This window comes from Mustelus asterias, chromosome 1, assembly GCF_964213995.1.
Source record: "Mustelus asterias chromosome 1, sMusAst1.hap1.1, whole genome shotgun sequence".
NCBI lineage: Eukaryota > Metazoa > Chordata > Chondrichthyes > Carcharhiniformes > Triakidae > Mustelus > Mustelus asterias.
In genome coordinates, this window is record NC_135801.1 from 27,576,365 (window position 1) to 27,598,125 (window position 21,761).

Sequence of the window (21,761 nt, forward strand, 5' to 3'; positions counted from 1 at the left end):
TTCCATCGCCTCCTGAGAAAGTAGAGGCATTGGTGGGCTTTCTTAACTAGAGTGCTGGTATGGAGGGACCAGGACAGGTTGTTGGTGATTTGGACATTTAAATCTTTTGTCTCAGTGGATTAATCTCATTACATTTTGCATTTGGTTGTACTGTTCTAGTTGCATCTGTATTGGCTTATGAGGAGAGATTATGGCTATTAAGGAGAGACTGGGTAGGCTGGGACTATAGTCATTGAAATTTAGAAGAATGAGGGGGGGAATCTCATAGAAATATATAAGATTATGAAGGGAATAGATAAGCTAGAAGCAGGGAGATTATTTCCACTGGTGGGTGAAACTAGAACTCGGGGCATAGCCTCAAAATAAGGGGAGCAGATTTTGGACTGAGTTGAGGAGGAACTTCTTCACACACAGGGTTGTGAATCTGTGGAATTCCCTGCCCAGTGAAGCAGTTGAGGCTACCTCATTGAATGTTTTTAAGGCAAGGATAGATACATTTTTGAACAGTAAAGGAATTAAGGGTTATGGTGAGCGGGCGGGTAAGTGGAGCTGAGTCCACAAAAAGATCAGCCATGATCTTATTGAATAGCGGAGCAGGCTCGAGGGGCCAGATGGCCTACTCCTGCTCCTAGTTCTTATGTGTTCATAAAAAACAATGTTTAATTACTGTCCATGAATAAACTTTCCTTTTTGTATGTGCAGCATATTTTGCCAAGCAAGTAGGGAATGCCAGGATGAAATATAAAATTGCCCCACCATCAGTTACAGGATCGCCTGACTTTGAAAGAATCTTTCGTGCACAGTAAGTTTATAGTAGGTATTTGTACTGAAGAATTGATAAAAAATGTCATTCCCCCCACCCCACCCCCCCCCCCCCCCGCTCCCCCGCCCCCCCGCCATGAACTTGTGCTCATTATTTTACTGGTATTACTTTAAGACTCTTAAAATGTTTTTTTCAAATCAATGAAAAGTCAAAAAAGAAGTTCTTAGTGCATTTTTCTCCATTAAATATCGTGTTAGGTGTAAATCAATCTTGGCTTTTTCTTTTTGAAGTTAAATAATTAAAGGGCTTTTCAGCAAAGAAGACCCCAGGGGAGGAGACAGATCTCTACCACAACAGCTTTCTATGCAGCTGTACAAGTTCACAACCATGTCCATTCAGAACTGTAACCTCGGAGTCTTCAATGACTCAGATTGGGTGGGTGGCATTGGGTTGTAGGGTGGGGAAGGGCCGATATTCAGTAGCCATAACAACCCATAAGCATCCCATAAACCATTGCACTCCTGTGCTTTCCTGTAAACAACAAACTCACAGATACATTTTCAATTGCAGGAAAGGTGTCACAGTGGTCAGCGCTGCTGCTTCACAACACTAGGGACCCGGGTTCGATTCTGGCCCTGGGTGACTGTTTGTTTATGTGGAGTTTGCATGTTCGCCTCATGTCTGCGTGGGTTTCCTCCGGGTGCTCTGGTTTCCTCCCACAGTCCAAAGATGCGCAGGTTAGGTGGATTGGCCATGCTAAATTCCCCCTTAGTGTCCCAAGATGTGTAGGTTAGGGGGCGATTAATGGGTAAATATATGCGGTTAGGGGGATAGGGCCTGGGTAAGATGCCCTGTCAGAGAGTCGATGCAGACTCGATGGGCCAAATGGCCTCCTTCAGCTCTGTAGGATTCAAAGTAAATAGCCACAAACGTTTTTAATGTTTTATCTTTCTCCCTTCAGTACCATGGCAACTTCCTGCTACCCACAATCAGACTTGATTATTAGCATGCCTCGATAGTAAATTTTGAGCAGCTGTTTAACTGGAGCACTTCACAGTTGAGCCTGTCTTGACCTATCTGCAGCCTTTGACTTAGTTGGCCACATGATTCTTCTCGAATACCCTCTCCACTGTCATCCAGCTGGGTGGGACTGCTCCCAACTGGTTCCATTCTTATCTGTCTAAAAGTAGCCAGAGAATCCCTTGCAATGGCTTTTCGTGTTCCTCAATGGTCTGCTCTTGGCCCCCTCCTATTTCTCATTGTCCAAAAGCACAGTGTTAGTTTGGACATGTGAGCTGATGACACAGCTCTACTTCACCATCACCTCTTGCTCAACTCCTCCACTGTTGCAAAATCATCAGACAGCTTATCAGACATACAATACTAAAGTTTATTTATTAGTATCACAAGAAGGCTTACATTAACACTGCAATGAAATTACTGTGAAAATACCCTAGTCACCACATTTCGGTGCCAGTTCGGGTACACTGAGGGAGAATTTAGCATGGCCAATGCATCTAACCTGCACAACTTTCGGACTGTGGGAGGAAACCGGAGCACCCGGTGGAAACCCATGCAGACACGGAAGGAACATGCAAACTCCACAGACAGTGACCCAAGCCAGGAATCGAACCCAGGTCTCTGGAGCTGTGAGGCAGCAGTGCTAAGCACTGTGCCACCCAATACTGACTGGATGAATAGCAACCCCCTCCCCACCCAGTTAATACTTGGGAAGACGGAAGTCATTCTTTTCAGTCCCCACTCCAAACTTTATTCCATTACTACAGATTCCATCCCTCTCCCTGTCAACAGACTGAGATTAAGCCAGTCTGTTCGCAATCCCAGGTGTCACGTTTGATCCTGAGATGAACTACTCTCAATTAAGACCATCTCCGTAATATTGTTCAACTTTGCCATTGTCTCAACTCATCTGCTGTGTAGCCCTCACCTATGCCTTTGTTACCTTCCAGCACACTCCCTGCTGATCTCCCACATTCTATGCTCTGTAATCTTGAGCCCATCCAAAGCTCTGTCCGAGTCTTGATTCATAACATTACATTAACTACATTGGCTCCCGGTCTAGCAGTGTCCTGATTTTTAAAATTCTCATCCTTGTTTTCAAATTCCTCCAAGGCCTTGCTGCTCCCTATCTCTGTAATCTCCTCTAGCCCCACAACCTTCACGGATATCTGCACTCTCCTCTAGTTCTGGCTTCTTGTGCATTCCCAATTCCAATTGTTCCACCATTGGCTGCTGTGCCTTCAGTTGACTAGACCCCAAGTTCTGGAATTGCCTTGCTTCATAAAAGCTACCTCTTTGTCCAAGCTTTAGGTCACCTGACCTCACTTGGTGTTATACTTTGTTCTACAGTATAATGTCCTTGTGAAGTGCCGTGGGGCATTTAGAACATAGAGAACATAGAACATAGAAAGCCACAGCACAAACAGGCCCTTCGGCCCACAAGTTGCGCCGATCACATCCCCACCTCTAGGCCTATCTATAGCCCTCAATCCCATTAAATCCCATGTACTCATCCAGAAGTCTCTTAAAAGACCCCAACGAGTTTGCCTCCACCACCACCGACGTCAGCCGATTCCACTCACCCACCACCCTCTGAGTGAAAAACTTACCCCTGACATCCCCCCTGTACCTACCCCCCAGCACCTTAAACCTGTGTCCTCTCGTAGCAACCATTTCAGCCCTTGGAAATAGCCTCTGAGAGTCCACCCTATCCAGACCCCTCAACATCTTGTAAACCTCTATCAGGTCACCTCTCATCCTTCGTCTCTCCAGGGAGAAGAGACCAAGCTCCCTCAACCTATCCTCATAAGGCATGCCCCCCAATCCAGGCAACATCCTTGTAAATCTCCTCTGCACCCTTTCAATGGCTTCAACATCTTTCCTGTAATGAGGTGACCAGAACTGCGCGCAGTACTCCAAGTGGGGTCTAACCAGGGTCCTATAAAGCTGCAGCATTTCATTGTGTTAAAAGCATTGTATATAATTAAAGCGTAATTGTTGAGCCAGATCTTGTCCTGACCAACATCTTCATAAACATACACTTTCCATTTAGGTTAGAGATCCAATGGATGGCGGATTCTCTTCCTCACCTTTCCCCTCTACTCTCCCCTTCCCAAGATCAGAGAAATTGAAGGAAATTAGGAATTTGTATGATCTTTCATGAAGAAAAAACTTGCTCCGTGTTCAGTAACACATTACTACATTACAGCGTTTGCCGTATGCTCCCTATACAGTGAGATGATTATAGGTAAAATACCCTATGGTGCTATAAGGAAAGACCAGATACCAAGTCAAGGACAGACCAATTAGGAAGGCTGGTCAACGTCATACTGGGTAGTGGGAAGAGTGTGAGTGGGGATGGTTCAAGGCAAGGATGTAGAAGATAGGATCCATATTCCCCTTAAATTACATGGGCATGCACCAACCCAAAGTTCCCACCTAGGATGAATGAAAGTCGGTCCCTTTAAGTTTATCACACATGCACGGCCACACAATAATTGAAAGGGCTTGCACACAGAAAAGGGCTGTGCACAGCATAAAGAGTAGATAAGAGGGGACATTGAATAAGATAAGGGCAGTTTTGTTGAATGAAGTTTTGAAGGATTGGAGTCCAGCCAAGAGAGCATGAAATACCTGAGTCTGGAATGGACAAAGACGTAGAAGAAGGTGACAGACGGGCTGACATAGGGGTGGGGCTACGCAGTTGGAAGCAGTTAATCTTATGGATTTAAAAAGTATGGGTGGGAATTTTATAGGCCCCCACCAGCCTATTTGAAGGTGGGGAGGGGTGGGGGTTGCTTGTAAAATAAACCCCACCCTCCTGACCTGCCCCACATATTATGGGAAGATGGGTAAGGCATCAGGCAGCCTGCCCACCCTTAGGCCGAGTGAGGCCCATAAATGGACAATGGATAGCAAATTAAGGGTCTCATTGCACCTCCGTCGCAATGTTACAGTCTGCAGGGGAAGGGAGAGGCAAAGCAAGGCAACCCGGCAGAGGCTGCTGTAGGCCAGGAAGGGGTGTACCTTCTTCAGGGGGTACTATTCTGTGCTGAGTGGACTTCTCTAACCTAAACCCCTCTTCTTCCTTACCTCACCTCACTGGGGCCTCCCAGCTGTTCCAATTCCAATTCTCTTCCCCTAAGGCAGAATTTCATCTGTTTCCATAGTTAGTAATTCCCAGAACAAGTCACCAGTCTGTCACCAGGGGTTTATAGCACGAGGAGCTCCACTCCACATCAAATATGGCTGACTGGGGATTTCTCCTGCTCTTACTGCCAGCCATTGGCTTGTTTGGAAGGATTTGCAGGTTGACACTCGTTATGGACGCACCTTCCTTGGCCGTCAGGTCCTGGGGTGGGATTCGAACCTGGAGCTTCTGGCTCAGAGGTAGGGATGCTACCCACTGAGCCACAAGATCCCCACCCAGCTGTGCCCACCCAGAATCCCTGCACTTGCCTGCAGTCTGGGTGACATTTTCACATATTTGCGGGGATTGGTTATAGTCCGAGCAGTGGCTATGATTGTCTTCTGGTGCTGAGGAGACTGTTTGTCAGTCTGATTGGCTGGCAGCATTCTAGGGCAGGACTTGCCGTCCCTGACGGGTGGCAGTTCCACTCTGCACAAATTAAGGATGTCCCCAATGTGTTATCGCTGCGGGCAGCCGGATTTCACAACGACAAGGTGCTGACTGACTTTTAGGCTGGGGGTTGGATCCTCAGTCCCATGTAAAATCTACCCCATAGAGTGTGAAGCTCAGCTGGGGGTTGAGCAGGAGACAGAAGTTCTATTCGGTCTGAGACCTCGTTGTAACAATTTCTTTTCTCTCAAACCCTGAGAGAGAACAGTCCATTTTGTTTCCATGTGGGTTTTCCACTCAAAAGTGGGAAAAAAGTTGAGGTTTTATTTGCTTACAGTTACAAGCTTTGATTGCCAGTAATTAACGTCAGTCAGTCCCTTGCCTTAATTGAGGCATATCCATATAATGATATGGTGCTGGTAAATAATTCAGAACAAGTCTTCAGATAACACAAGATTTGACTTCACATGAACATGAATCATTTGTGTGTAATTGTATTATGATGGCTGCTCGCTCAAATAACAGAGGCACAAATTAGCACTGCAGATCATCAGGGCGAATACATTCTGTCTGTCCTCCCCTTTCTCTCACCCCAAACCCACCGATTTGTCCTGAAATATCAATCCATTGGGCACTGAAAGCCATTAAATACATTGCCCAAATGTCCACGTGATCCTAGACAGCGAATGCAAGAAAACTATTGATCTGTGGAGGCCATCAGAATTGAGGCTGACCCTGTCCCTCCCTGACACCTATGGAAGTGCTATTTCCAGCCACAACAACATACAGCAGAATTTTCCCGTCCCGCCTGCCAGAGAAATTGTAGCGGGTGGGAGCGGACCATGCAAAGGTCCATTGATCTCGGGCAGGATTTTCCAGCCTTGGGGCGAGCGCGGCTGGAAAATCCTATCCAAAGAGTCATATAGTGTAGAAAAGGCCCTTCGGCCCATTGAGTCTGTACCAACAATAATTACCACCTAAAAGTGTGCTCATCCCATTTTCCTGCATTTGTCCCATATCATAGAACCATAGAAAATTATATCCTTGAATGTTCTGATGTATAAAGTGCCCATCCAAATAATTTTAAAGGTTGTAAGGTTTCCGGCCTCCCCTACCTTCCCAGGCAGTGCATTCCAGATTCTCACCACCCTCAAGTGATTTTTTTTTTCTCCAATCCCCTCTGAATCTCCTGCCCCTCACCCTAAAACTATGCCCCCTTGTGATTGGCCCCTCAACCAAGGGGAACAGCTGCTTCGTACTCACCCTGTCCATACCCCTCATAATCTTATACACCTCAATCATGTCCCCCCCCCCCTCGGCCTTTTTTGCTGTAAAGAAAACACCCCAAGCCTATCCAGTCTTTCCTTTATAGCTCAAATGCTCCATCCCAGGCAACATCCTGGTGAACCCCCTCTAGTGCAAACACATCCTTCCTATAGTGAGGTGACCAGAATTGCACACACTACTCCAGCTGTGGCTTAACCAACACTCTGTTCAGCTCCAGCATTACCTTCCTGCTCCTATACTCTATGCCACGACTGATAAAAGCAAGTGTCCCATCAGCCTTTTTAACCATCCTGTTCACCTGCTCTGCTGACTTCAGGGATCTGTGAATAAGTACCCCAGGATCCATGATAGGTCGGGATCAGAATGGCAGCCCTGAACTTAGTTAACTCTTTTAAAAAGAGAGGCACTTCAGTTTAAAATCTTTAAAGTTTACAAATCATCCTCTTCAACACGAAAAGCACTGGCATTTTCACTCGAGAGCGACTTAACTTCTGCTGAAGGAGCAGGATATCTGATGAAAATGTGACACCGTCTCTCAAACTAATGATGTTTTAGGGAGAATGATGCTGCTTTTTTAATTAAAAAAAAATGTTTATTTCAAAGTATTGGCTTTCCACTCTCCCTGTGGGGGCGGCACGGTGGCACAGTGGTTGGCACTGCTGCCTCACAGCGCCAGGGATCTGGGTTCGATTCCTGGCTTGGGTCACTGTCTGTGTGGAGTTTGTACATTCTCCCCGTGTCTCCGTGAGTTTTCTCCGGGTGCTCCGGTTCCCTCCCACAGTCCAAAGATGTGCAGGTTAGGTTGATTGGCCATGCTAAATTGCCCCATAGTGTCAGGGCAATTGGCAGGGTGAATATGTGGGGTTGGGGGGATAGGTCTGGGTGGGATTGTTGTTGGTGCAGACTGGGTGGGCCAAGTGGCCTCCTTCTGCTCTGTAGGGCTTCTGTGATTCACCTCATTGCTGTCTGCTGTGTAGGAGATGTGGGATAAATTAAGAAGTTTATATTTTGCAGTGCTCTACATCGGATGATAGAAATGGGTAACCTGGGAAGTGTTCCCACCATTTCTTCCCAGCATGCGGATGCCGTGGCAAACATTTGTACATTTCATCTCTCTCTCTCTCTCTCTTACTTGCTGCATTGTGACCCTAAAAATATCACAGTGCAAGTACAGTCAGAGGCGTTGAACTCTGCCCTGTCCCCATCTCGAATGCAGATCGCTTTTCCTTTAAGGTTCTGGAAACTGCTGCCTGGAAATCCGTTTGATCGGGGAGGTGTTGTGACTCAGTGGGTAGCGCCCCTTCCTCTGAACCAGGAACTTCAGCTTCGAGTCCCACTCTAGGACCTGATGGCCAAGGAGAGTGCACTCATAATGTAGCCAAACAGTTTGAGTATCGCCCGGCAAATCCTCCCGATACTAGGATGCTACCGGGCCTTGATGGTTTGAGTTATAAGGAGAGGCTGGATAGACTGGGACTTTTTTTCCCTGGAACGTAGGAGGCTTGGGGTGATCTTACAGAGGTCTATAAAATAATGAGGGCCATAGATAACAGTCAACATCTTTTCCCAAAGGTAGGGGAATCTAAAACTAGAGGGCTTAGGTGAGGAGGGAGAGATACAAAAGGGTCAAAGAGGGGCAATTTTTTCACATACAGGGTAGAAAGTGTCTGGAACGAGCTGCCAGAGGTGGTATTAGTGGTGGGTACAATTTTGTCTTTTAAAAAGCATTTAGACAGTTACATGAGTAAGATGGGTATAAAGGGATATGGGCCAAACACGGGCAATTGGGACTAGCTTAGTGGTAAAACCTAGCAGCATGGACAAGTTGGGCCGAAGGACCTGTTTTCATGCTGTAAACCTCTATGATTATGACTCTTGAAGCGGCACGGTAGCACAGCGGTTAGTGCTGCTGCTTCACAGTGCCAGGGACCCGGATTCGATTCCCGGCTTGGGTTACTATCTGTGCGGAGTCTGCACATTCTCCCCATGTCTGCGTGGGTTTCCTCCAGATTCCTCCCACAGTCCGAAAAGTCTGCTGGCTAGGTGCTTTGGTCATGCTAAATTCTCTCTCAGCGTACCCGAACAAGCGCCAGAGTGTGGCGCCTAGGGGATTTTCACAGTCACTTCAACAGTGTTAATGTAAGCCTACTTGTGACTAATAAATAAACTTTACTTACTTTACTTTGATTCTCTGACAATACATGCCAATGGTGGGCTAAGAGCAGGAGGGATTCCTGTCCAGTTGTAAAATAGAAAGAACATTGCAACTTCGACCATCACTATTCGTAAAGCTCCAGACTACAACACACATGTAAAAGGTGCATGTTGCCCCAGCAACCTGGGCTCTGAGTGAACCATAGCCCATCACCACCAGCATGGCTGGAATGTGCTTCATTTTAAACAAAGTTCCTCCCCTGGTAGACTTGGTATCAGTGGCCCAGGAGACCAAACATCAGCCAGAGTTCCTGTTTCTATTTGGTAGTCATGATGTGGAGATATCACCTGTAGTGGATATCACCTGAGATATCCACTCCATCTGACGAAGGAGCTGTGCTCCGAAAGCTTATGGTATTTGCTACCAAATAAACCTGTTGGACTTTCACCTGGTGTTGTGAGACTTCTTACTCTATTTGGTAACCCTCACCTACATACGTCTGTGTATTTAGCGAGGTCTGAATCAGGATTCCAGTTCCACCCCTCCCCCCACACCCACCCCCTTAACTCTTTACTCTCCCAAATAGATATCTTGAATGAGATACCAGAGCAGCCTGTCCCCATATGGAACTAATATCGAATTGAAAACAGAAAATTCTGGAAATACTCATCAGGTCAGGCAGCATTTAGGGAGGTGGTGGGGGTGGGTGGGGGGTGAGGGGTGGAATGGTGGTGGGGGGGAGTGAGGGGTGGGAGGGGTTGGGTGGAGGGTGGGAAGGGGGTTGGTGGGGGTGGGGGGGTGGGAAGGGGGTGGGTATGGGTGGGAAGGAGGTTGGTGGGGGTAGGGGGGTGGGGGGGGGAGGGTGTTGGGGGGGTGGTCGTGGTGAGGGTGGGGAAACAGAGGCCAGGATTCTCTGATCACGTTCGCCCTGCCACCGCTGCTGCGAGAATGGAGAATTTTGTGCTCAGCCAAAACTCCATTCACTGCAGCGGGACTGGAGAATCCCATCCACAGGCGAGGTTGGAGAATTCCGACCAGAATTAGTTTTTCAGGCCTTTCATCAGAATTGCATGGGACTAATTCTCGGCATGATTCAGCACCTTCGGGAGAGGAGGAGGGAGGGGAAGTTAGCAGTGGACTGTTGAAGCAGTTTTGATGGAGTACCTTTTGAGAATGGCCTCTGTCAATTATGTCATGCTTGTTTTTATGTTTCAATCCACTCAGGCAGAACTCGATTGAATTCTATCCCCTGTTCTTGGTTGTATTGTGGACTTCTGGATTGTTTTTCAATCAAGGTGAGGAGCAATGCTTTAAAAAGTGATCTTCTTGAATGCGTGCACTGAGACTTCAATGTAGCTGTGCATGGGGTAATAAAGTGTGAATCTTCCGAGCATTGTGGGGTCCAGACTGAACACCGGCTCCATCATTTCCTTTTTAGGGAGACTAGGTGAAAGGTAAAATGACTCTTGGCTAATCCCTTCCGCCTTCGTTGTAACCTATTCTACAACAGCATTGCAGAGGTCTGCAGGGAATAGTGTGATATGGAGAAAATAACTTGAATCTATCCAATTTCTCCAGTCCCCAAAATGACTCTGTAGATAAATACACCAGCCAATGTGATACTGAGCTGTATAACGCTGACAGGCCTTGGGTTCCTTCCCTGGCTAGTGCTGCTTTGATGTGGCGATGCCGGCGTTGGACTGGGGTAAACACAGTAAGAAGTCTCACAACACCAGGTTAAAGTCAACCTGTTGGACTTTAACCTGGTGTTGTTAAACTTCTTACTAGTGCTGCTTTAGCAGATTTCAGCCCAGGTATTAGCTGACCATTGTTAATAGCCTCAGCATGCTGAGCTAGGGTGGGAAAAATTGACCAGGTGATCCTGAGCCTGGTCAGACTCGCCATCAGCAGGTCCAGGCAGCAGGCGATCAGAGAGGTCGTCTGGCCCAACTGTCTGCCCCAACTGTCTGCCCCTCTACTGCGGCTACAGTAGAGTGTCCCTGGAGAGGGAGCACGTGGTGTCTGCTGCCACTGTCTCGGCCTCCCATGCTCAATTGGCACCGTGGGGACTGAGGCACTTTATCAACGCTGTTAATCACATTTTGATTTGACGTTTTAAGTTTTCTTTGTGATTTATTTATTAGTGTCCCTTTAAAGCCTGCTCTTTTTGATTTGTCCCTCAGTTTGGTTTACCTGGTTTAAAAATTAGCCAGAGTTTCCCATCCTGATTCCTGTTCAGTGAATGAGTACACACGTGGCCATCAGACAAAGTCCGGATCAGCGGTGACCAAAGCCCCTGCCAAATCTCATTGCCGAGGCTCGGACTGAGCTTATACTGTGGCACAGTTGGGACAAACCTTTGGGGATGTGTAAATGCAAACTAGGACCGTATCACTAAAAGCTCGCAAATGACTCTTACCAATAATATCATCCTTTAAAAGGAATGCCTGCATGCTTAAAGGTTGACTGCTGCCGATCTCATTGAGGAATTGCTGAGCTCTGTCAGCATGTTAAGAGCTGAATAAACATCAGCAGATAACCATCTACAACACAGGATGCCTAGCAGTTTTGTCATTCTACAATGCAAGTTCATTCAGCTCCTCAAACGTTCAGGCACAACAATTCCTTTCTCTCCCCACCACCCCTCCCCCAGGTTAACGTCAGCACTTCCTACAATCAAAGGGATAAAAGTTACTAAAATGCAAACTAAATCATCAAAGTTAGGCAGAATTATATGTCAACTTTCGTCCAACCTTCATTATTAACAGAGCCTGGTGATTTGATTTGATGATTTATTATTGTCACATGTATTAGCAAGTATTGTTTCTTGCGCGCTATACAGATAAAGCATATCATTCATAGAGAAGGAAAGGAGAGGGTGCAGAATGTAGTGTTACAATCATAGCTAGGGTGTAGAGAAAGATCAACTTAATGCAAGGTAGGTCCATTCAAAGGTCTGATGGCAGCAGGGAAGAAGCTGTTCTTGAGTCAGTTGGTATGTGACCTCTTTAACATTGTTGTGTGGTACCCCCCATTTCTTTTGCTTTTCTTACCTATGAAGTATATAAGAGAATTACATTGGAACATGCTGAAATTATAATCTAAGGTTTGACTTGTGCACTCACACCACTAAGTTAAATCTTATTACTCTTTCTCTGCTCCCTTTTCTTTCTGCTTTCTTCTGAAGGTTCATGCTGAAATATGGTTCCATGGATTCTGGTTGCCTTTACATATCTCGTTCTCATGATTATTGTTCATACTTAAGACTGGATAGTGAGTGTTGCAGACCATTTGAACATCAGGAAGGTCATTGCCATGTGTGATCTGGCCTTCATCCAATCACACCATGCAGGCCGATTCCAGCAAGGGGGTCACGTAATAGTGGTCAAAAGTGGAGGAGAATAATTTTTTAAAAGTTTATTTATTAGTGTCTCAAGTAAAGCTTACATTAACACTGCAATGAAGTTACTGTGAAATTCCCCTAGTCACCACACTACGGCGCCTGTTCGGGTACACTGAGGGAGAATTTAGCATGGCCAATGCTAACCAGCACGTTTTTCAGACTGTGGGAAATGGAGCACCTGGAGGAAACCCACGCAGACACGGGGAGAACATGCAAACTCCACACAGACAGTGATCAAAGCCAGGAATTGAACCCAGATCCCTGGCGCTGTGAGGCAGCAGTGCTAACCACTGTGCTACCCGTGCTGCTCCTATTGTAGCACCCCTACTGCTATTTTAAATTGGAAGGGCTAATGGAGCCTAGTTCAAAAAACAAACTGAACCTTCTAATATACATAAAAATAGCAAAACATTGCAGATGCTGGAACCTGAAACAGAGACAGTTGGAAGTATGCAGCAGGTCTGGCAGCATTCATAGGGAGAGAAAACGAAGTTAATGTTTCAAGCTCACTTGAGCCTTATTCAGAAATAAAGAGGGGGAAAAAATGTGATTATATATATTTCATAATTGGGGCGGCATGGTGGCACAGTGGTTAGCACTGCTGCCTCACAGCACCAGGGTCCCAGGTTCAATTCCAGCCTTGGGTAACTGTCTGTGTGGAGTCCACACATTCTTCCCATGTCGGCGTGGGTTTCCTCCGGGTGCTCCAGTTTCCTCTGACACTCTAATGATGTACGGGTTAGGTTGATTGGCCATGCTAAATTGACCCTAGTGTCAGGGGGATTAAATGTGGGGTAGATGTGTGGGGTTACGGGAATAGGGCCAGGGTGGGATTGTGGTTGGTACAGGCTCGATGGGCCGAATGGCCTCCTTCTGCACGGTAGGAATTCTATGATTCTATAAGTGGGGGTGGAATAGTGATTGGTGGGAGCTGGGAGAGGTTGCAGCAAAGATGTAGCAAAACTTAGGAACAAGTGATAAATGGCCCAGTGGGGGAGAGGGAGGGAGGGTTTCTGCGTAGGAACCAAACATGCCTGGGATATAAAAAATATGTAGGAGAAAGGTCTTATTCAAAGTTATTGAACTTAATTCCCGAGGGCTGTAATGTGCCTGATTGGAAGATGAGGTACTGCTCATCCAATCTGGTTCGCACAATTCAGATACATTTATTTTTCACAGAGCCATCACATAGGGCCCAATTTTACCATTTTGATTCTAAGTGCTGAATCTGGGCGCAATTCAGATCCAACTTGGAAACCTGTTCTCAGGCGCCCCCATACGCACTCAGCCTGAAAAAAAAATCATGAGTCTGAATCGCGCTGTGGGCGGGGCTTATCACACCCGAAATCTGCAGCTCCGATTGGAGCTTTGAACTGCGCATGCGCAGTGAAAACAAAATTGAAAACGCTCCCCTGTCACGTTGCTCCCGGGCTGCAAAACGCGGATGAAGCGGTCCGGGAGCGAGGGTCCCACAGATACTGCCCCAACCCCGCAACATAACTGTCCCCCTTATCCACCCACCTCCCTGTCACCCAGACTGATTGCGACCCCCTGCCCCCACCCACCCGCCGATCGCTCGCAGAGTGGCAGCGGACCCTCCCCTACTCCTGCCCCCCTCACCAGAGAATGATCTGGGCCTCCCTCCTCCCTTCCACCCCCCTCACCAGAGAATGATCTGGCCCTCCCTCCTCCCCCCTACTCACCATAGAATGATCGGGCCTTCCTCTGCTCCCCCTCCCCCCCCCAAGAGAATGATCTGGACTCCCTCCTCCACCCCCCCCCCCCCCCCTCCCCACCCTCCACCAGAGAATGATATGGCCTCTCTCCTCCTCCCCCCTCACCAGAGAATCATCTGGCCCTCCCTCCTCCTCTCCCCCCACCAGAAAATGATCTGACCCGCCTCCCTCGCCGCCCCCCCCACCACTGATCTGAGTCAGAGCCATTGGAAGCTCTGAACTTATGTCTTCAGAAGTTGGAGCGCCCGAAACAAACCTTTGCCGAGCGTGTCTGTTTCGCGCTGAATCTGGAAGGGCGAACGCGATGGTAAAGGGGGAAATGCTGGTAAGTTTGGGCGTCCATCTCTTTAAGTCGCACCCGTTTCGGGCGCGGTTCCAATCGCGTCCATTTTCGGGCCTTGGTAAAGTGGGAATCTGCGTGGACGTGGGCGTGGATCGCGCTATTCACCTCATGCCCGACTTTACCATGTTTTGCGCCAAAAAACGGGCTCAATGCAATGGTAAAATCGCCCCCAGAGAGTTCCATTTCATTTCAGTGTTGAAGATCAAAACCAGAGGCTTAATCCTACCCAGGGTGTGGAGTGTAGGTTTAGGCCTGTGCGGAAATGCTTGGTGTTTTGACATCAAACAACATCTTTTAACAGGGCATGCGAGGTCCATGGGTCTCTGTGTATTAGGGGAAATACTAAGGGGTAACCAAGGTGAATCCTGTTAAGCTCTGCCATGTTTTCTGCATATTCCAAAAATGATCAACGATCATCTCTCGTTTGATGTCAGAAACAATGGACGGGATTTTTCGACCTCGCTCGGGAAAGATCGTAAAATCCTGCCCGAGGCCAACGGAGAATTCCGTTCTGCGATCCATCGCGATTCCGGGGTGGGCAAGGCAGTAAAAGTCTGGCCAATGTATGCAAGGACATGGTCAGCAAGGGAAACTGGAAATATAAGGGAGGCAAAAATGTGGAGAGTCAAACACGCCAGGATTGACAGGAAGGCAAATACAAGCTCAGAAACGGGAAAGAAAAATGAAGGAAATGTATATAGATTGGGGCTGAAATTTTCCAGCCCTTCCCACTGGCAGGGTTTTCCAGTCCTGCTGAAGGCTCTTCCCACCGTGGCTTCCCTGGTGGCTGATGGTGTGAGCCACGGAAAAAGCCATTGACGTCCCACCGTTGGCCAATGGTGGGCTGCCTCTGCTTCTGCCCAGGCAAGGAGAGGAATGCCATGGCAAAAGCAGGAAAATGGAGCATTTTGCATTTGTATAGCCACTTTAACATCATGACACAACCCCAGCAGCAAGAGGAGAGGTTGGTGAAATGTTCACTATTTGAGGGCTGGAGGGAAGTGGAAAGGCGGAAGAAGAAATAATAAAGTTACATCTATATAGCACCTTATCCTAATCTCAGCACATCCCAGTGAGCATTCCGTAAACTGTTGGTTTGGTAGCTGGCACGATCATAACTCTGGGGACTGGCATGAGCTGCATCTGCATTTCCAACAAATGCTCACAGGAAATAATATGAGGCCCTTGGCCCGATTTTGGATGAGTCTCTGGATCTCAGCTTCAGGCATGCGCTTCAAGTCTGTTCTACCCTGGATCGAAGTCAATCATGAGTTTAATGCCTCTGAGAATACAGCACTCTGTCAGCACTGTAATGGACTTTCAACTGTGTATGGTGTGGTTAACCATAATAGAACTTGCAGCCACATCTTTCGCATGGAGAACGTTTCGTGTAGAAATATCACAAGAGTAGGGTCAAGATGACTAAAGGTTCTGAAATCAATGGAGAATTGGTGGGAGTAGAATACAAATGTTAGATGAGGGAAAGGCATGGAAGACTAGCAATGATTAGGAGGGGAAAAGTTGTGGACCTAACAATTTTTGAATTCACTGAGGAAGGGAGATAAGGGCCAAGATTCTCCGGCCTCCCAGCTGTGTGTTTCCTGCTGGTGGGAGGTGGCACGTTGCTTGCAGTGGGATTCTCTGGTCCTGCCACTGTCAATGGGAATTCCCATTGATGTTACCCCACGGCGGTGGGAAAACTACGGGCAGGGGTGCGCTGCTGGCGTGAATGGCTGGAGAATTCCAGCCAGGAGAGCGATTGGGATTAAGAAGGTTGGCTTCAATTAATGTTTTGACTTATCTGTGACGTTTTTGGACTTGGCGTGTAACAGCTCAGTGGTTGTGATGAAGTTGACTGTGGTCTTGGTGGAGTGATGACTTTGGAGTACATGTGGAAGCTTACGTTGTGCAGCACGCAGGTGAAAAGGATGAATCTAGAGTCAGCCATGTGTGACTGGGATGAGATGCTGTTGCTGGAAAGGAGTGGACCAAAGCAAAAGTGGAATCACCAAGAGAGAAACAAAAAGAAGGGGTTAAAAACAAAGCAGACAACGTGGATCGGAATAACTTGGATTGACGTGGAATCAGGGGATTTCCCGTTTTCATGGTCCTGCCTCCTGACCAGGATTGCCTACCATTTTAATGGTGTGGACAGGCTGACAACAGGGTCACCAACTCCTGCAGCAAGCCTGAGGTGGAGATGGAGGCAAGCAAATGTGGAGGCAACTAGATTAAATGGCTGGTCCCTGTTTGCTGTGACATCAAACCCGTTCTGGAGAGGGGTGTGAAACTTCTCTATCCCGTCACATCCATACCTGCCCTTACAGATACCCACCCAGTATCCACTATATACAGAACCCTACAATAACTTTAGCAAGTCCTTGACATGCTCATACATTTGCCAAGATAAATAAAACAGCATTTATAAATCCATAATCCTTTTAACCGCTCATGAATCTGTCAAAATAACAAAGCTCTCAGCCCTTTGACAGCTGTGTCAATAACCCTTGCTGAACTGAATCCATTAGTGGGTTTGGAACTCAGATACAAATTCATAATGATACCCCATTGAAAAACTGTGTTAACAAAACTGCCAGTTCTACATACATTAAAACATTTGAAGTCAGCCAGAAACTCAGCCAATTCAAAGTGATCAATCATTTGTTAAAAATTTGAAACAGCCATACAATTAGCTAAACTGAAATTCAAGGAAAACATGAATGCCAAATGGACAATTGACATAATCAAATCAGATCTTCAATGTTGTACAATGCAGGAAAAAAACTTTCTCCAGTGGATAATGAACTCTAATCCATCTTAAGACTTTTACATCTTTACAATACTCAATTTAATAGCCAATTATATATTTAAAACAAAGCCTTTTCATTAATCACAGTATGAAAAGAATATAGAATACAGCATTTCATTGTGACATGAATGTCACTCGAACATACCTACCGTACAGTTCCGGACTACAAACTAGGGTTCCCCCATGGTTCACGGCACTTCTGAGATGGTGTGAATTAGTTCCTCTTCAATACCGGGCCTAGCTTCATGAAAATTACAAGGGAAATCCCCACTTCTGCGATGGAGCTGGCTGCGTCAGGCCAGCTGGATGTGGACTCGCGATCCATGCTTACCGCATGCCAATCTAAGTTGACAATGACAGGAATGGAGACTGGAATTTTGGAATTCATTCTGCCTGTCATTTTTAAAGCCTGCCTGATACAGGTCGTCGGGACAGGAAAATCCAGCCCCTTGTGTTTCATTGTTCCAGTGCTTGGGTCATTGACAATCACAAATGTTCACTGGAAAACGTGTCGTTAAATTGTTGTAAAGTGGAAAAGTCTCATTTTTATCCTGATTAAGAGGAAATTGACAATAAGATTGGTTAGAACAAAATTTGAACTCTGGACCATGTGTTCAAATCCAGCAATAACACAAAAGCTGCCCAAGGCTCAACATAACACTGGCATTTTCAATCAGTGAGCTGGTTAACGCTTGGGATGGAAATGTTTCACTAAGTAATAAGCTTCTGAATGTAAAATTAGAGAACTTTGGGATAGAATCATAGAATCCCTACAGTGCGGAAGGAGCCCATTCGGCCCATCAAGCTTGCACTGGCAACAATCCCACCCTGGCCCTATTCTCAAAACCCCACATATTTACCCTGCTAGTCCCCCTGACACTAAAGGGCAATTTAACCTAACCCACACAATTATGGATTGTGGGAGGAAACCGGAGCACCTGGAGGAAACCCACACAGACATGGGGAGAGCGTGGAAACTCCATACAGACAGTGACCCGAGGCTGGAATTGAACCCAGGTGCCTGGCGCTGTGAGGCAGTGGTGCTAACCATTGTGCCACCCTGGAGTATGGCTAATTTTACATTTACATATCCATCCTGTACTTTGCCTGGGCTCATTTCATGCCCAACACCGATTGAAAGATTGCCATTGCCCGCTCATGGTATCCCTAGTGAGGAACTGCAAAAAACCTCAGTGCCTCCACCATGAAGAATGATATCTGGAAACAGAAGGATGGTTCAAATTGCTCTATGTGAAATTATTGATGAATGTATTAATGTATTTGTATTAAATACCGCTGTTTTCCATTTTACCAAAGCTCTTAACTCAAATGGGCTAATTTCTTCCTTCAGAAAAGTAGAAATGATTAATTTCTTAGGAATGAATTAGTATGTTCATTACTGATAGCACACGGCACAATTTGAACCAAAAGACAAATGAAATGAGTCATCTGGGAAGGTCAGAATAATTGTAAGGAAGATTGTTATAAATGCGCACTTGCTTCTCATTTAGGAGGTAACTATCATTAAAACAAATATCTCTGGTGTCAAATATTTCCCATTAGATTTTTCCCATTAGAAATGAATGGGTGATTTTTGGATATCTTGTTTCATTTGAATATTTCAAAACTGGGAAAATCTACACGGTGTTCTCCAAGCCCACAGAAAATTGACAAATGAAGCGTGCTTTATTTTACCAGTTTTCAACGTTTTTCAGCCAATGGAACCAATGTAAAACCACTTCTGAGCAGGTGGCCATTTTAATACTGAATTTTCCAGATCATAGACTATGCTGCAAATGTTGGGAAAATGACTTAATCAAAATTGTTTACAACCCTTTCCTCATTTTGATTTTTATCAATTTTTATAGCTCCTCTGCTACCCCAAGGCTTGTGGCTTGTGCCGAGATAGAATTCCACCTGCACTAGAAGCTCCCAGGTTCCATATCCCATTGCCATTCTACATGCCTGGTCCTAACAGGTGTGTGTGTGTGGCTTGTTATAGTGCTCACACCGCCCTGCACAATCCAGGGGTTGAACTGGAGGTGTTGTAGGTGAAGTGGGCGGCACGGTGGCACAGTGGTTAGCACTGCTGCCTCTCAGTGCCAGGGACCCGGGTTCGATTCCCGGCTTGGGTCACTGTCTGTGTGGAGTTTGCACGTTCTCCCTGTGTCTGTGTGGGTTTCCTCTGGGTGCTCCGGTTTCTTCCCACATTCTGAAAGACGTGCTAGTTAGGTGCATTGACCCGAACAGGTGCCAAAGTGTGGCGACTAGGGGAATTTCACAATAACTTCATTGCAGTATGTAAGCCTTACTTGTGACTAATAAATTATCTTTAACTTGTAGTGTGCACAGGACCACACCATGGACCAATCAAACCACCTTGATGGTAGAAGTTTAAGAGTGACAAGTGATTGGCATTCGCCATCCCGAGACTCAACATGTAATGAGCTACCGGTGTCTCTTGGTAGCCCACCATTCAATGCTCAGTTGATCCAGAATCGATACTGGAGAGCTCTGCTTGGGACTAAGTCCTGGCATTGTTGGAAAGATAAGTCCTGGGTGCAGAAAGGTGGGATGCTCTGGGGGGTCGGAAAGGGGGTGATTGCAGTGTTGGGTGGGGGAAGGGGGAGGGAGGAGGGAGGCCTCGAGTTCCAAGATCCAGGAGGAGAGGGCACCCCAACTCAGAAGGGGTCTTCAGGTTGAGGTGACCCTCCCGCCTGAAATGGAGAAAAGGTTTTTCTTTCTCCGTTACCCACACCCACTCCCACCAGCTTGAAGGCTGAGGCTGTGTTGGAAATGGCAATTAAGTGATCACTTAAGGATCTTAATAGGTGAATGGGTGGGATTCCCCACCTGAGGCCCCACCCACCCAAGTGTGAAATTGCACCTGGGTTTGTGCGGGCAGGTTCTCGGGGGAATCAATCTTACCCACCTTAGAACTCACCTTGCGGGGAGTGTAAAACTCTGTCCCAAAACTTTGAATTTGATGCGATTCATTGAAAATAAATAATATAAAACTCTTTGTCAATAATTCAAAAAAATTTACTTTACACCATTTGATTTGTTTTCTGCCAAAACTTTTGAATTTAAAATGAGTCTTATTGATACAAGGTTATGAGGAATTTGACATAAGTGTCTATAACGAGCTAATATGGCCATTTTCCTATTGGATGTGAATGTTCTGACTCTTTTCCCTCTGGTGGTCCAGGAAAGATGTGTCATGTCTCACTCCATGTTTAGGTGCCAAACCTTAGAATCAAGAAGCTAAGCGTATTTGAGGTTTATCGTAACTCGATTGAACCTGCCACTAACGAGTTAATAGAAGCCGCAAAGGGAATGATAGCAACAGGCTGAGATTTAACTAGTCACTTTTGTACCAAATCTACTACTGATACTAAAATAAATGAGCTGTCACATTATTATTTTTATGCATAACCTGCTGTGCAACATTTTGTCTGCAGCTCTGACGTTCCACATTGAAGGACATGATTGTTGGTGCCTGTTATTGCGAATGTTAATGTGGCTTCTGTGGCAATGATCACTTTGTTCTGTGGCTGTGCCACTGAAGCTGATGGAGAGACAGGAGGAAGTGCTATTCAGGGCCAGATTGTGACAGGATGATGGTCTGTTCAGACAGTGGGATGCAAGGCTCAAAACTGAGGGAACAAGGAAAGACTTCTGTGGGGTAGATAAAAATCTATTCTTAGATTGTTAGTACTGGCACTCACCGTGAAGCATTAAATGAATCAATAATTGAAGCATTTGTGAATCTAGCATCAAATTCGTGACCCAAAAAATTTACATGTGCAATTGAATTCATCATAGCAATTGACTGTAATTATACAATTTTAGTGTTAAGGCTTTGCCATTGTTTTGTGTAAAATTGCCTTGAGTGAGGTTGTAAAAGATTAGTTTGAAATGAGGTTGTTGAAGGAGAGGTGCGATGCTTCTTCACATGAATGAAAAGGGGGAAAAAAATCACAGTGTCTGGGTCAATTCCCTTTCTATCTCTCTTATCAACGCATGATCTCTCCTTTCCACCGCACCTGCCCCCAACACCCCCCCTGCACCTCCACCACCCTCTCTCTTTCTTTTTCTTTTTTTTTCTCTCTGTATAGACTGTATAGCTCAGTGCTGGCTACCTGTTCCTGCACATCATCCTTAAATTTTGGCTGGTCTCTCACGCTCTGCCTCCGTAAACCTGAGGACATCCAAAACTCTACTCCCCCTTGTCTTAACGTGCAACGAGTCCCGTTCCCCTGTCACTCCTATGCTCACTGATCTACATTGGCTCTCTGTCAAGCAATGTCTTCATTTAACAATTCCCATCCTTGTTTAGCAATCCCTCCATGGTCTTGCCCTTCCCAATCTCCAATCTCCTCCAACACCACAACCCTCTAAGATACCAGCGGTCCTTTAATCCTGGCCTGTTGTGCATTCCCAATTATAATTGCTCCACTATTGGTGGCTGTGCCTACAGTTGCTTAAGCCCCAAGCTCTGGAATTCCCTCCCCACACATCTCTATCTCTCTCCCTGGCTTTTTTCCTTTGTGACACTTCTTCAAATCTACCTCTTTGACCAAGCTTTTGGTCATTTGACCTAATCTGGTTATGTGGCTCAATGTCATAGTTTTCTAATCCTCCAGTGGGATATTTCATTATTAA

At 46.2% G+C, this 21,761-nt stretch overlaps 1 protein-coding gene across 1 annotated transcript in view; it reads left to right on the forward strand.

Moving 5' to 3' along the window:
- Positions 1–21,761, forward strand: part of mgst2 (microsomal glutathione S-transferase 2) — a 49,299-nt gene that overhangs the window by 10,960 nt on the left and 16,578 nt on the right. The window contains exons 2-3 of the mRNA XM_078241744.1: positions 703–802; positions 10,030–10,100. Of these exons, the coding sequence (XP_078097870.1) occupies positions 703–802; positions 10,030–10,100 (171 nt within the window). The remainder of the gene's footprint in view (positions 1–702; positions 803–10,029; positions 10,101–21,761) is intronic.